The sequence below is a fragment of the Bombina bombina genome, chromosome 7 (genome assembly GCF_027579735.1).
Source record: "Bombina bombina isolate aBomBom1 chromosome 7, aBomBom1.pri, whole genome shotgun sequence".
NCBI classification, from domain to species: domain Eukaryota; kingdom Metazoa; phylum Chordata; class Amphibia; order Anura; family Bombinatoridae; genus Bombina; species Bombina bombina.
The window spans coordinates 197351612-197366331 of NC_069505.1; the positions used below are offsets into that span (position 1 = coordinate 197351612).

A 14720-nucleotide genomic window follows, 5' to 3' on the forward strand; every position below is an offset into this window, starting at 1 on the left:
AGTTATATTGGAGCAGATTGCACATTTCATCCTTATACCAAGACTTAATACTTCTCACAGTGACGGTTTTTGTTCATGGAAACTCTCAGCTCCTGTGTTGGGAATAAAACAGATTTCTTAGTAATTAACAGCAAGTTTGTGTATCTAGTGCTTGTTAGTGGGCACAGGAGCACCCAGCAGAGCCCCAGATATGAAATGTGGTGAGAAAGTGATCACATTGGTATAATAATCTGAGTACCAGTAGCACAAATTTTACTCAATAAAAACTGAGCTCCTTCTTTCACAGATCTTCATCACATTCAGATAATGTAGGATGTAAGCTCATTTTGGGCTTGGTAAAGTAAAACAATTGATGTGATGTTATATTTGTATAGGTACACACAGAGGCATCTACACTAATAAATCTATGACATCGTATGAAAATGCCACCAACATCTGCACCACAAACGGTGACATAATAGCCACACAGATGCAGATAGAACAGACGACAAATCGCAGTGTGACATTTAACAGGTACAGTGTGTGCTCAGAACATTCATTCCCCTAGTCCTGAAATCCTTCCCCTTGTCCTGGCACACTTCCCTCAGCCTTCTCACTCTTTTTCTTAGCCCTGGAACCCTTACTATATACCCTTACCCTATTCCTGACACCCTTCGTGGCTCTTTCCATAGCTCTGGCACCTTTCCCCTAGCCCTGACACTCTTCCTTTAGCACTGACAGACTTTTACTAGTCATGAAACTCTTCATTTAACCCTGGCACCCTTTCCGTAACTCTGGCATTTTCCTCCTAGCCTCAGGACTCTTTCATTCCCTAGCTCTGGCACCCTGCTAGTCATGACACTCTTCCCTTAGCACTGACAGCCTGAAACTACTCCCCTAGTCCTGACACACTTCTCCTAGTGAAGACACCTTTCCCCTAGCCTTGGGACTCACACTCTGGCACCCTTTTAGTCATTAAACAATCTCTGACATTCTTCTCTTAACAATGACTTCCTCCTGCTAGTCATGTCATTCTTCTCTTAACCCTTGCACCCTTCACTTAGCTCTGACACACTTACCCTAGGCCTGGAACTCTTTCCATAACCATGACACATTTCCTTCTAGGCCAGGCATCCTTCCTTCAACAGTGACACTCTTCCTCTAGCCCTACTCATGACACTCTTCCTCTAGCTCTGACACTCTTCCCCTAGTCCTAGCACACTTCCAATAACTGTGACACTCTTCCTCTTTTCAGTCATAAGACTAGCTCTGTCATTCTTCTCTTAGCACTGACATCCTCCTGCTAGTCATGCCATTCTTCTCTTAACCCTTGCACCGAGGCATGGTACACTTCCCTAAACCATTGCACTCTCCCTCTAGGCCTAGCACACTTCTCTAACCATGACACTCTTCCTCTAGCTTTTGCACTCTTTCCCTATACATGGTACCCTTCCCCTAGCTCTGACACTCTTCCTCTAGCACTGACACTGTTCCTCTAGCCCTGACACCTTCCCCTAGCTTTGACACTCTTTCCCTAGGCCTGAAACCCTTCATGTAGCCCTGGCACCCTTCCTCTAACCGTGACACTCTTCCCCCTAACTCTGAGATTCCTTCCTTAGGCCTGGAACCCTTCCCCTAGCTCTGATACTCTACCCTAGCTCTGACACTCTTCCCCATAGTCCTGGCACCTTCCTCTAGCCTTGCCAGTCTTCTTCTAGGCCTGGCACCCTTCCCCTAGGCTTGACACTCTTTCCCTTCTGTCTCTAACATTCTTTCCCTAAGCTGGCACCCTTCCTCTAGCTTTACCACTCTTTGCCTAGGCCTGGCACCCTTTCATAGCTCTGAAACGCTTCTCCTAGGCCTGGCATCCTACCTCCAGCTCTTACATCCTTCCCCTAGGCCTGTGACCCTTCCCTTAAACTTGTCTCTCTTCCGCCATCCTTGGCACCACTCCACCATTTATCTTGGACAATTGTCTTACTTTTTGGAGTTTGCCTCTTATATATTTCCTTCCTTTATATTTTCTGCTATTATCTTATGCTATCTTTTTTTCTTCTTTTTTTAAAGCACCGGTTGGTATAATTGGGGAAATGGTTTTTTTGACATAAATGGAACCTTTGTGGCCTCTCGTTGTGAAGCTGTTGGGAACAGTTCTTCGGCCTACTGCTTTAACTCACAGTGTAAGTACCCAGACATGCACACACACTGTGTTGTGTTAGTAGAATTGGGATAAAAGTATCCTAGTGTAAGCCACCTTTAAGATTTGGTAGACTGTAGGTTATAGCACACCCTTATCTTCACTGCTTCCAGGGGAGGTCTGAAGTGGGACAGGTCAACTAGAAAAGGTGAAGGCTTAAGGACTGTTGGTTTAGCAGAAGAAAAACTAGAGTGGTGAGAGGCCCAGAATAGTACGGTAATGTGTGTCTGCTAGATAATACATTTTCTGTAGCTGTCATCATGTGCGTGCAGTATGAGCTACATTATCTTATTCGACTGTCATCACACTGAGACCATTTGTCATATTAATAATTACCCAGGGCGAAATTAGACTTACTAACAGCTTGCACTAACCCTACCACTACACAAATATTTCACACTGGTGAGCGAGGAACACAGTTTACCTTTATCCCTACAGTTTAATAAACTTTCTTTCATAGAGGTGGTGAGAGTCCACCATCCATAACTCCTAGGAATTATACTCCTGACCACTAGGAGTAGGCAAAGATCCCAAATCTCCAAGAGCCCTTAAAACCCCTCCCACCTTACTAGAAACTAGTCTTGTCTTTGCCTTCGCAGGAGGAAGGTGAAGAAGGATAGTGCTTTAGTTGTTTGTCAGAAGGGTGTTCAGACCGACTTGAGGCCCATTTTCCCCCTCAGACAGCTACTGTTTGGACCGAAGGCTGTCTTTGGCTTATGGGAAGTGGCACAAGAACTCCCTATGGGTGTTAGTCTTAGGTCTGCCACAGGTATCTGTAGGACCAGTCCCTAGCCTTCTCCTGTTGGTTCAACGTTTTCAGATATTTAGATCATCTAAAAAATATTATGTAAAGCTAGAAGCCCTCTTCAAAGAAGCTATAGTTAAAAATGGGGGATACTATTATCTAATCACTATTTCTCTGAACAGTAGTGTAAAATATTTCCACCGCCTCCACTCTGCATCTTTTCTTTGGCTCTCTTCCACGAGCCCTTGTCTTTATGCAGTCGCCACCTTACACTGAAATTCCGGAAGCGCAGAACTCCTAAATATAGGTGTACTACTTTTTCCCAATTGTCTGATTTTAAGGATGGAACATTGCAGGCTGGTGTTGGAAAATATTGCTTCAGATAATGTGTTTTGTTTAAAAATTGGTCTTCGGCACTAAACACAGACAAAGGGGATGTAGCAGGTGGTAAGAGAGCTACAGCTAGTATACATCCTCCACATACTCTATCTTGAGCTATATCAAGTATTCATCCTCCACACTTTCTATACCCTAAGCCGCAGCAAGAATACATCCTCCACATACTCTATATCCTAAGCCACAGCAAGTATACATCCTCCACGCACTCTATATCCTGCGCTACAGCAAGTATACATCCTCCACACACTCTATATCCTGAGCCACAGCAAATATACATCCTCCACACACTCTATATCCTGAGCTTCAGCAAGTATACATCCTCCACACACTCTATGTTCTGAACCACAGCAATATATATCCTCCACACATTCTATATCCTGAGCTACAGTAAGTATATATCCTCCACACACTCTATATCCTGAGCCACAGCAAGTATACATCCCCCACACACTCTATATCCTGAGCTTCAGCAAGTATACATCCTGAAAAACAAAGAGAGGACTCAAGTGAAGTTTATTTTAACAAGTCAAAGGCTAAAACAATAAAATAGTAGGTATTCAGCGTACCAGATTCACAAAGTTAATAGGCATATAAGACACAATTGTCTTTGAAGGTATAGGTAAGTTACCGCTCCCCAGGACGCCTTCCGATGCAGCCGGGTAATGTACTCAGTCCACAGCTGATCTCCCTGCAGAGCGTGTGTGCAGCTCGTCAGCTGTTAGTCTCTGAGAAAAGCCGGTTCCGGTCTAAGCCGGAAGTCTGTGTCTTTGATTGCCGATACAATGTATCACTAGTAGAGAAGTCCTCAACAGCCGTTTCGTTCCCTAACGTGGGAACTTTTTCAAGAGGTTGCTACAGGTTACATGCAAACTCTACCTTATAAAGACCTGATGTTAATCTGATTGGTTCCATCATAAGTTCATTAAAAATTGCAAAAAGAGACTCGCATATTTACAACAGCAGATAAAAACATTAATTCATTTCCATAACAACTCAACATTATTTCATTTGCATAAAAACAAATTCATATAACAATAAAAGATAAATCCTAATAAATAACATTTAATTTAAAAGTGGAGCATTTAATTCCTGTGACTTCATAAAAAATGGGTTTAAAGTTAAAATTATAAAAAGAAATTAACCCATAAATGTATTAGTACAATTTGATATGTTAATGGGGGAAATTTAAGCGAGAACACTAGGCACCCTAACTAATGTATACTAAAATATTCCACCATTAGATGGAGTTAGATTAGTATATTATGATGAGGGGTAATAAAACATAAATATAGTGTACTCCAACGAGTATGAACTGAACTTATAATGAATAGACAGTATAAAATCTAGAATAATGAAATGTATATTTCTAAGGTTAAGGGTTAATCAACAAATCCATCATATTTAATGGTCAGAATATTATTACGTTAATATGTAGCATATTCAAATATCAGTGTGAATTAATGTGAAGACATATATAAACACTAAAAATAACATTATTCCATACTACAATATTAAATTATTACTATATTCTAAATTATTTTAAACTAAAAATGCCTGAATGTCAAGGTCTATATTCAGACCTTCTGGGTGTAAACTCTTGAGGGTATAAATCCAGAAGGTCTCCCTTTTTCTAAGTCTCAGCAATCTATTGTGATCTAATTTGTTCGGAGCTACCCATTCTAGTACTTTCACAGTGAGACCTTAAGGACTGCTATTATGGGCTATTCTAAAATGTTCTGAAACACTATGGTTTTCAAAAGAATTTTCGATGTTTCTAATGTGTTCTGATATCCTATATTTCAATTTTCTTTTCGTTCTACCAATATAAATTTTTTCACATTTACATGTGATTTGGTAAACAATATAGGTACTATCGCAAGTGCAACTATTTCTACATTTAAATGTTTTAGTTTTATTATGATTATAGAAAAAATCCTCGCTGTTAACATATGGGCAGGTGCTACAGTCTTTTTTTCTACACTTGATCAACCCTTTTTTTGAGGATAGCCACATATTACTACTTTTGTTTAGTGGACAATGTTCTCTTAGTTTACTGGGGGCTAAAATGTTTTTTAAATTGTTGTTCCTTTTATAGACTAATTGCGGTTTTTGGCCTATATGTGTGCCTAATATGGGGTCTTTTAATAAAATGTTCCAGTGTTTAAAATATTTTGGATATCCCTATGGTTTTCATTATATGTGGTTATAAATCTGACATTAGGTTTAATTTGTTGTTCTAAATGGACATTAGTATTATCTTTCTTTTTATATTCAATGAGATCTTTTCTGTTCATCTTTAGTACTCTCTCATTTGTACTATTTACCAATTTTTCTGGATAGCCTTTTTGTATAAATTTATCAGTTAAAATTATAGCCTCCTTTTTATAATCCATTAAATTGGAACAATTTCTCCTTAACCTCTGAAATTGTCCATAGGGTATATTCTGTTTCCAGGTTTGTAGGTGACCACTGTCTGCCTTTAAAAAGCTATTTGTATCAGTTGGTTTTCTGTAATTGGTTATTTGTATTTTATCATTATCAGAAAAAAGGATAAGGTTTAAAAATTCAATTTGATCTTTTGAGATCTTTCCTGTAAAGGTGAGATTCATATTATTGTTGTTCAGATGTTTAACGAAGCTCTCAGCTTTATATTGATCTCCTTCCCAAAGGACTATAATGTCATCAATGAACCTATAATACTTTACAATATTTTTTATGTATGGGTTATTATTCCATACATTAATATCTTCAAATTCTGCCATATAAATATTGGCATACGATGGGGCAAAGGTCGTCCCCATCGCTGTGCCATTTATTTGCTTGCAGAATATCCCTTCAAAGTAAAAATAATTATGGTTCAAGATGAATTGTATACTTTCACCAATAAATTCTATATGTTCATAAGAGAGGTCACTTTTTAGTTTGAGTTGGTTAATGACTGCATCTGTACCTTTTTTGTGTGGTATATTAGTGTATAAAGCTGTGGCATCACAAGTGATCCACAGATGATTTATATCCCATTTATGATCTTCAAACTTTTTAATTACGTCAGTGGTGTCTTTTAAATATGCTTTTATATTGGTCACTACTGGTTGTAGGTAATGGTCAATATATTTTGATAAATTACTGCAAAGGGAACCTATACCCGAGACTATTGGTCTACCGGGTGGATTAAATTTATTCCTTGTGGACTTTCGGTAGATGGTAAAATATTGCCACCTTAGGATTTGGTATATGAATGTAATTATATTCTTCATTGTTTATGATAGTAGATTCCCTTGCTTTTATTAAAACTTCCACTAATTTTTTATTATATTTAACTGTAGGATCAAAAGTTATTTTTTTATAAATCTTAGTATCCCCTAATAGGTTATAGGCTTCCTTTAAATAATCCTTACGATCTTGCACAACCAAGCCTCCTCCCTTGTCCGCAGCCCTGAAGATTAAATTAGTGTCTTTAGTCAGTTTTTTAAGGGATGTTTTTTCCTCTATAGTTAGATTGTTTTGTTTTGGATGCATTTTTTTTGAGAAAATAATGTTGCAATGTTAATTTTCTAATAAGTTTTTGAACATCCATAAATGTTTCAAACTTATTAGCAAAAGTTTTAGGGGCAAAGTTAAGACCTTTACTCAAAAGTTTGTATTCATTTTCAGTAAAGGTTTTACTGGAAAGGTTGGAAATTTCTTTTTTACAGTTCTCTATCTTCCTCTTTTTCTGTTTTTGTTTTCTAATTCTCTTTCCTCCCCTAATTCCTCGTTTGATTCTAAACGTCTTTTTGGGTTTCTTTGTTTTTCTTGTTCCCCGTTGTTGCTGTGAAATCTGCTCCTTTGGGGTTTCCCCTGTTTCCAGGGGGAACCTCCTAAAAAATATTGCTCATTATATGTATGTTCATTATGATTTTTACACCAAGGTAGTTTAGGCTTGGCTCCCTGTGTTTCCTAACCTTCATTATATGTATCCTGCTGTAGTGGAGTATATCTATTGTAACTTTCAATCTGATTTACATGGTGTCCTTTAGGGTTAGGATTCTTGGGGTATTCCCTATGATTATCATATCCTGACTTATCTCTATATTCATTTTCATGTGGAAAAGGTCTTTCTGTTTTAGAATTATAGTTCTGATGGTGATTATGATACACTCTGTTAGTGTTTGGATTTGAATTATGATTATAATTGTTTCATTTTTTTTGATAATTATTATAAGTTCTTTTAATAGTTTTATTATGTGTTACTTTCGGAAAGATGGGGGCCCTAGAAATAGTTGGGGTCTGGATATTTGTTTCAGTTTCAATATCTACTGTCCCCTCTACAATTGCCCCTACATTGCTAGTTGGTATATCATTAATTTTATTTTTATAATTATATACTGTATTAGTCTTATAGTGCTCTAAATCTCGCTTAAGTTCTTTTGCTTTATTAGCTGCTAGTTCCTTGTCGAAATTATCAATCCTTTTCTGGATGTTCTCATTAAATTCCTTCCACTTTTGTTCATTTTTATAGGGTTGCACAGTTTTCAAAGCGAGTTCAATTTCAATTTTAACTTTTTCTAGTTTCATTTCCCTATATTTAATGAGTAATTTTATTAATTTGATGGAGCAGTCATGTAATATTTGATCCCATTCTGTGCTAAACTCCACCTCCTCTAAGTCAAATGCAGGGAATTAAAAAATTCTAAGTCCCCTAGGGATAATGTTGTGTAGTCTATACTTTTCTAATAAAATAAGGTCTTGCCACTCTTTGGCATCTGTAGTTAAAAGTTTTTCCAGGTGTCTGAACAATGCTAATGGGTCCCCTATGGGTTGTTCCATATTTCCACTTAATAGGTTAATCCCCCTATTCCTATTGTTTCTGTTGTTGTTATCACCAAAAGTGTTGAAAACAGTGTCCTCCATATTTTCAGTGTGCTGCTGACTCATAATGATACAAACACAGTAAAACTAAAAACAGAGTTTCAGCGCTACTGATAAGGAGAAGATATTAAAAAAATGCTAAATGGCAATATATTGTAAAAATGTAAAGGATAAATATTATCTAAATAAATAGTAATCTAAAATGTAAAATACATTTGCAAAATCCTAAGTGGTAAATATAGTACACAGTTGCTGCAAATATTATCTGCACAGTTCACAATAAATTATTAAACGTTTAAAAGATATAAGATATTACACACTTTGAGAAAACAAATTACCCAACCAGATTCACAAAGTTAATAGGCATATAAGACACAATTGTCTTTGAAGATATAGATAAGTTACCGCTCCCCAGGACGCCTTCCGATGCAGCCGGGTAATGTACTCAGTCCACAGCTGATCTCCCTGCAGAGCTCGTCAGCTGTTATTCTCTGAGAAAAGCCGGTTCCGGTCTAAGCCGGAAGTCTGTGTCTTTGATTGCCGATACAATGTATCACTAGTAGAGAAGTCCTCGACTGCCGGGAGACCTTCTGGATTTATACCCTCAAAAGTTTACACCCAGAAGGTCTGAATATAGACCTTGACATCCAGGCATTTTTAGTTTAAAATAATTTAGAATATAGTAATAACTTAATATTGTAGTATGGAATAATGTTATTTTTAGTGTTTATATATGTCTTCACATTAATTCACACTGATATTTGAATATGCTACATATTAACGTAATAATATTCTGACCATTAAATATGATGGATTTGTTGATTAACCCTTAACCTTAGAAATATACATTTCATTATTCTAGATTTTATACTGTCTATTCATTATAAGTTCAGTTCATACTCGTTGGAGTACACTATATTTATGTTTTATTACCCCTCATCATAATATACTAATCTAACTCCATCTAATGGTGGAATATTATAGTATACATTAGTTAGGGTGCCTAGTGTTCTCGCTTAAATTTCCCCCATTAACATATCAAATTGTACTAATACATTTATGGGTTAATTTCTTTTTATAATTTTAACTTTAAACCCATTTTTTATGAAGTCACAGGAATTAAATGCTCCACTTTTAAATTAAATGTTATTTATTAGGATTTATCTTTTATTGTTATATGAATTTGTTTTTATGCAAATGAAATAATGTTGAGTTGTTATGGAAATGAATTAATGTTCTTATCTGCTGTTGTAAATATGCGAGTCTCTTTTTGCAATTTTTAATGAACTTATGATGGAACCAATCAGATTAACATCAGGTCTTTATAAGGTAGAGTTTGCATGTAACCTGTAGCAACCTCTTGAAAAAGTTCCCACGTTAGGGAACAAAACGGCCATTGAGGACTTCTCTACTAGTGATACATTGTATTGGCAATCAAAGACACAGACTTCCGGCTTAGACCGGAACCGGCTTTTCTCAGAGACTAACAGCTGACGAGCTGCACACACGCTCTGCAGGTAGATCAGCTGTGGACTGAGTACATTACCCGGCTGCATCGGAAGGCGTCCTGGGGAGCGGTAACTTACCTATACCTTCAAAGACAATTGTGTCTTATATGCCTATTAACTTTGTGAATCTGGTACGCTGAATACCTACTATTTTATTGTTTTAGCCTTTGACTTGTTAAAATAAACTTCACTTGAGTCCGGAGATTTAATGATACACCCTCAGAAGAGCAGCACACACCAATTATTCATTACTCAATTTGTTTATTAATTTTACTTGTGGGACTCAATATATTGTGAAACTTTATATTGGGTAATTTGATTTCTCAAAGTGTGTAATATCTTATATCTTTTAAACGTTTAATAATTTATTGTGAACTGTGCAGATAATATTTGCAGCAACTGTGTACTATATTTACCACTTAGGATTTTGCAAAATTATTTTAAATTTTAGATTACTATTTATTTGGATAATGTATATCCTTTACATTTTTACAATATATTGCCATTTAGCATTTTTTAATATCTTCTCCTTAGCAGTAGCGCTGAAACTCTGTTTGTTTTAACTATACATCCTCCACACACTCTATATCCTGAGCTACAGTAAGTATATACCCTCCACACACTCTATATCCTGAGCCTCAGCAAGTATACATCCTCCACACACTCTATATCCTGAGCCACAGCAAGTATATATCCTCCATACACTCTATATCCTGATCCACAGCAAGTATACATCCTCCATAAACTCTATATCCTGATCCACAGCAAGTATACATGCTCCATACACTCTATATCCTGAGCTACAGTAAGTATACATTCTCCATAAACTCTATATCCTGAGCCACAGCAATATATATCCTCCACACACTCTATATCCTGAGCTACAGTAAGTATATATCCTCCATAAACTCTATATCCTGAGCCACAGCAATATATATCCTCCACACACTCTATATCCTGAGCTACAGCAAGTATACATCCTCCATAAACTCTATATCCTGAGCTACAGCAAGTATACATCTTCCACACACTCTATATCCTGAGCCACAGCAAGTATACATTCTCCATAAACTCTATATCCTGATCCACAGCAAGTATACATCCTCCATAAACTCTATATCCTGATCCACAGCAAGTATACATCCTCCATAAACTCTATATCCTGAGCTACAGTAAGTATACATTCTCCATAAACTCTATATCCTGAGCCACAGCAATATATATCCTCCACACACTCTATATCCTGAGCTACAGTAAGTATATATCCTCCATAAACTCTATATCCTGAGCTACAGCAAGTATACATCCTCCACACACTCTATATCCTGAGCCACAGCAAGTATACATCCTCCACACACTCTATATCCTGAACTACAGCAAGTATATATCCTCCACATACTCTATATCCTGAGCCACAGCAAGTATACATCCTCCACACACTCTATATCCTGAACTACAGCAAGTATACATCCTCCACATACTCTATATCCTGAGCCACAGCAAGTATACATCCTTCACACACTCTATATCCTGAACTACAGCAAGTATATATCCTCCACATACTCTATATCCTGAGCCGCAGCAAGTATACATCCTCCATACACTCTATATCCTGATCCACAGCAAGTATACATCCTCCATAAACTCTATATCCTGAGCCACAGCAAGTATACATGCTCCATACACTCTATATTCTGAGCCACAGCAAATATACATCGTCCATACACTCTATATTCTGAGCTACAGCAAGTATACATCCTCCACACACTCTATATCCTGAGCTACAGCAAGTATACATCCTCCACACACTCTATATTCCGAGCTTACAGCAAGTATACATCCTCAATACACACTATATCCTGAGCCACAGCAAGTATACATCATCCACACACTCTATATCCTGAGCCACAGCAAGTATACATCCTCCATAAACTCTACATCCTGAGCTACAGCAAGTATACATTCTCCACACACTCTATATCCTGAGCTACAGCAAGTATATATCCTCCACACACTCTATATCCTGAGCCACAGCAAGTATACATCCTCCACACACTCTGTATTCTGATCCACAGCAAGTATACATCCTCCATAAACTCTATATCCTGAGCCACAGCAAGTATACATCCTCCATACACTCTATATTCTGAGCCACAGCAAATATACATCCTCCATACACTCTATATTCTGAGCTACAGCAAGTATAGATCCTCCACACAATCTATATCCTGACCTACAGCAAGTATACATCCTCTACACACTCTATATCCTGAGCCACAGCAAGTATACATCCTCCATACACACTATGGGCTAGTTTTATCAACGCTGAGGCGTACAGGGGGGCGAAATTACCCGCAGGTAATTAACATTGCACACAAGCGCAATTTTGCGCTCGCGTGCAATCCCGCCCCCTGCCCGCACACAGCCAATCACGCGCGGGCAGGAGCTGTCAATCTCCGCGGTCGGACTCGACCGAGGAGATTGAATTTCGCCACAATAGAGGTGGCGTAGATGCTAGGGAAGCAGCGGTCTGGTGACCGCTGCTTGATAAATCACGGCGAGCAAGTTCTTGAGAGAACTTGCTGCCGTAGGGGCTTAATAAATCTAGCCTATATCCTTATCCTGAGCCACTAGTAGACAGGAGGGATAACAAAGAGGGAGAAAATAGGGGGCAGAATAAGAGGACATAGAGGGGAGGAGTGTAGAGAGGGAAGGGACAGTAGATACTAACCTCTCCCTCCTGTGTTTGTTTCAGTGCCTGATGTGCTCCCACAAACAAATAATACAGGTAGGTAGTTTTCACTTACAATTTCTAGCCATTACATGTGTGCCGTGTTCCTTACGTGTTTCTTACTGAGTGTATCTTTCTAGGCTGGAAGAGGATTCTCATTATCTGCTTGTTGGGCTCCATATTTGTTGTGCTACTGCTTGCTGCCATTTTTATGAAGGGGTAAGTAGTGGGGTTACCTATGGCACAAACTGTAAGGTGTTGGTTTCAGAGGGGGAGTGTCAGTCAGGACTTGCGCCCACCGTACCACCTGGAAATAAAGATTATTTGATAAGGACGTCCAGAGAACAGTAATTCAGACCATGCAGCAATGATCTAAACCTGTTCTGTTTATTGAAAGACACACAACATGTCTTATAGACACCAATTACAGTGTACCGGGTTAACTTGACGACACGTTATGGCCGCGTCATTTTACACAGTGTTTGTCAGGAAAAATACTAGCTCATAAACAATATTCTATAATCATAATAAACAGTTCATCTAGGAGGAAGACAAGGTTATTTGAACATCTTATAGAGAGCGATTTCCAGGCATTGTGCTAGGACATCTACAAGGTTAACTAGCTTTGCAGAGAATAATAACAAGCTTGTATTTCTCACTACAGAATAAACCACTATAATAAAGGTTATTCAGACAAGATGGATGCCAAGACAAAATGTCGGCCAAGAACATGATGGCGCTATTCATGCTAACAATAATTCCTAACATACCACTCTTTTATTCTAAAAGAATAACATAAATAGAAAGGCGCAGTAAAGCCTTTAACAACAGTATAAGCCTGATACGACAGTAACATGGATCTATGTGAGAATACTATAGAGAAAAATATTCACATGTCGTGGTATAATTTTATAGGCTAATAGGGCACAATTTGTCACTGCACATAGGTGCGGCCTCTCCAATACGCTCCGTCTACCTTCCAGCATCCCCAAACTACCGGTCTACAAAGACCCAACCAGCCCCCCATCTACCCCCAAACAACGCTGCATCTTTTTTTCTCCACCTGCATTGCTAGCACCCCCCAATATGTCCAACAGTTCATTCTCCACAGTAAATCATGACATGATAACAGCACAAATGTCTCTAGGTGGCCTCTGATCACTTTAAGAACAGTCTTTGTCTATTTAGAGCGCTCCACCTTCCTCAGGCACTTTGCTTCAATACAGTTCATTTGCAGTAGGGGTGCTTATTCAGTGTTCTTCCGCAGGTAGGTGCTGGAATTTCTGATGGTTTGTTCATGGGGTAGACAAGGTAGCCAGTGGATCCCCATAGCAAGCAGACACTCGAGTCAGAAGGAGTCAGGAGTCTAAGAAGGAAACAAAACAGCACAAGATGAGTACACACCCCAATACAATCACAATTATGTCCAAATAAAACTTCTTTCATCTTTTCTAAGCATCACAATTCCTTTAGATTAACTCATCCTATGTCATTTAAAACAAAAAAAAATTATTGATATATAATACAAACTAAATACATTTGATACTTTTACAGAGAATAATTCACAGCTTCTCTCTATACAATTTAAATTATAGTTCATGAATACTAAGCAAGTGAAAACTGCTAGACTTCATCAAGAGGCTGAATGGCTATGCTTAAACTTATGCTAAGGCCTGCCCTGTAACAAAAATGAAAAAAATAAAACAGTCAATAAAAATATTTTCTCAAAAATGAATTTCTTTATACTTTTTCTTAGAACTACTAACACAAATAACCTAGTGTTGCTTTATTCTGCACAGCTACTATCTATAATGTTTATAATTCTCCAACAATACTATTAGATCATACTAATGATACAATCACTGCAGATGCTCAATAAACTCCAGTTGCATATTTACAAATAAAATTCTGAACCATAAATTTACAAAGGAACACACAAACACCTAAGTACCCTATTTTGGAAAAGATCAGATAACAATGGTACAGCCACTGTTCTATATAGCCCCTGCCCGCATGCACCATGCAAATCCACTGTTAAATAAATCAGGTGTGGCACAAATAATTTGGGAAAAGCTCTAGAATCCAGTCTATACTTTTACATAACCAAAATTTTAATTACAACACAATTATTTGATTTAACTTTGTTTATAATTTGACATTCATTTTGCAGCTCTCTAGCTAAATATAACAATTGCATATAACAAAAAATAAGCTTTCTACTAAAGAATAATAATAAAATTTCCCCTTTAAATTGTTCCCAATAATCCATTGGCCTTACTTATATTAAAAATGTATACTGACGTTCATTAT

The 14720-nt window shown here is 37.7% G+C and overlaps 1 protein-coding gene across 1 annotated transcript in view; it reads left to right on the forward strand.

Moving 5' to 3' along the window:
- FBXO3 (F-box protein 3) overlaps positions 1 to 14720 on the forward strand; it is a 286571-nt gene that overhangs the window by 190940 nt on the left and 80911 nt on the right. Inside the window, exons 14-17 of the mRNA XM_053689329.1 lie at positions 375 to 513; positions 2047 to 2159; positions 12435 to 12467; positions 12551 to 12629. Coding sequence (XP_053545304.1) covers positions 375 to 513; positions 2047 to 2159; positions 12435 to 12467; positions 12551 to 12629 — 364 coding nt within the window. The remainder of the gene's footprint in view (positions 1 to 374; positions 514 to 2046; positions 2160 to 12434; positions 12468 to 12550; positions 12630 to 14720) is intronic.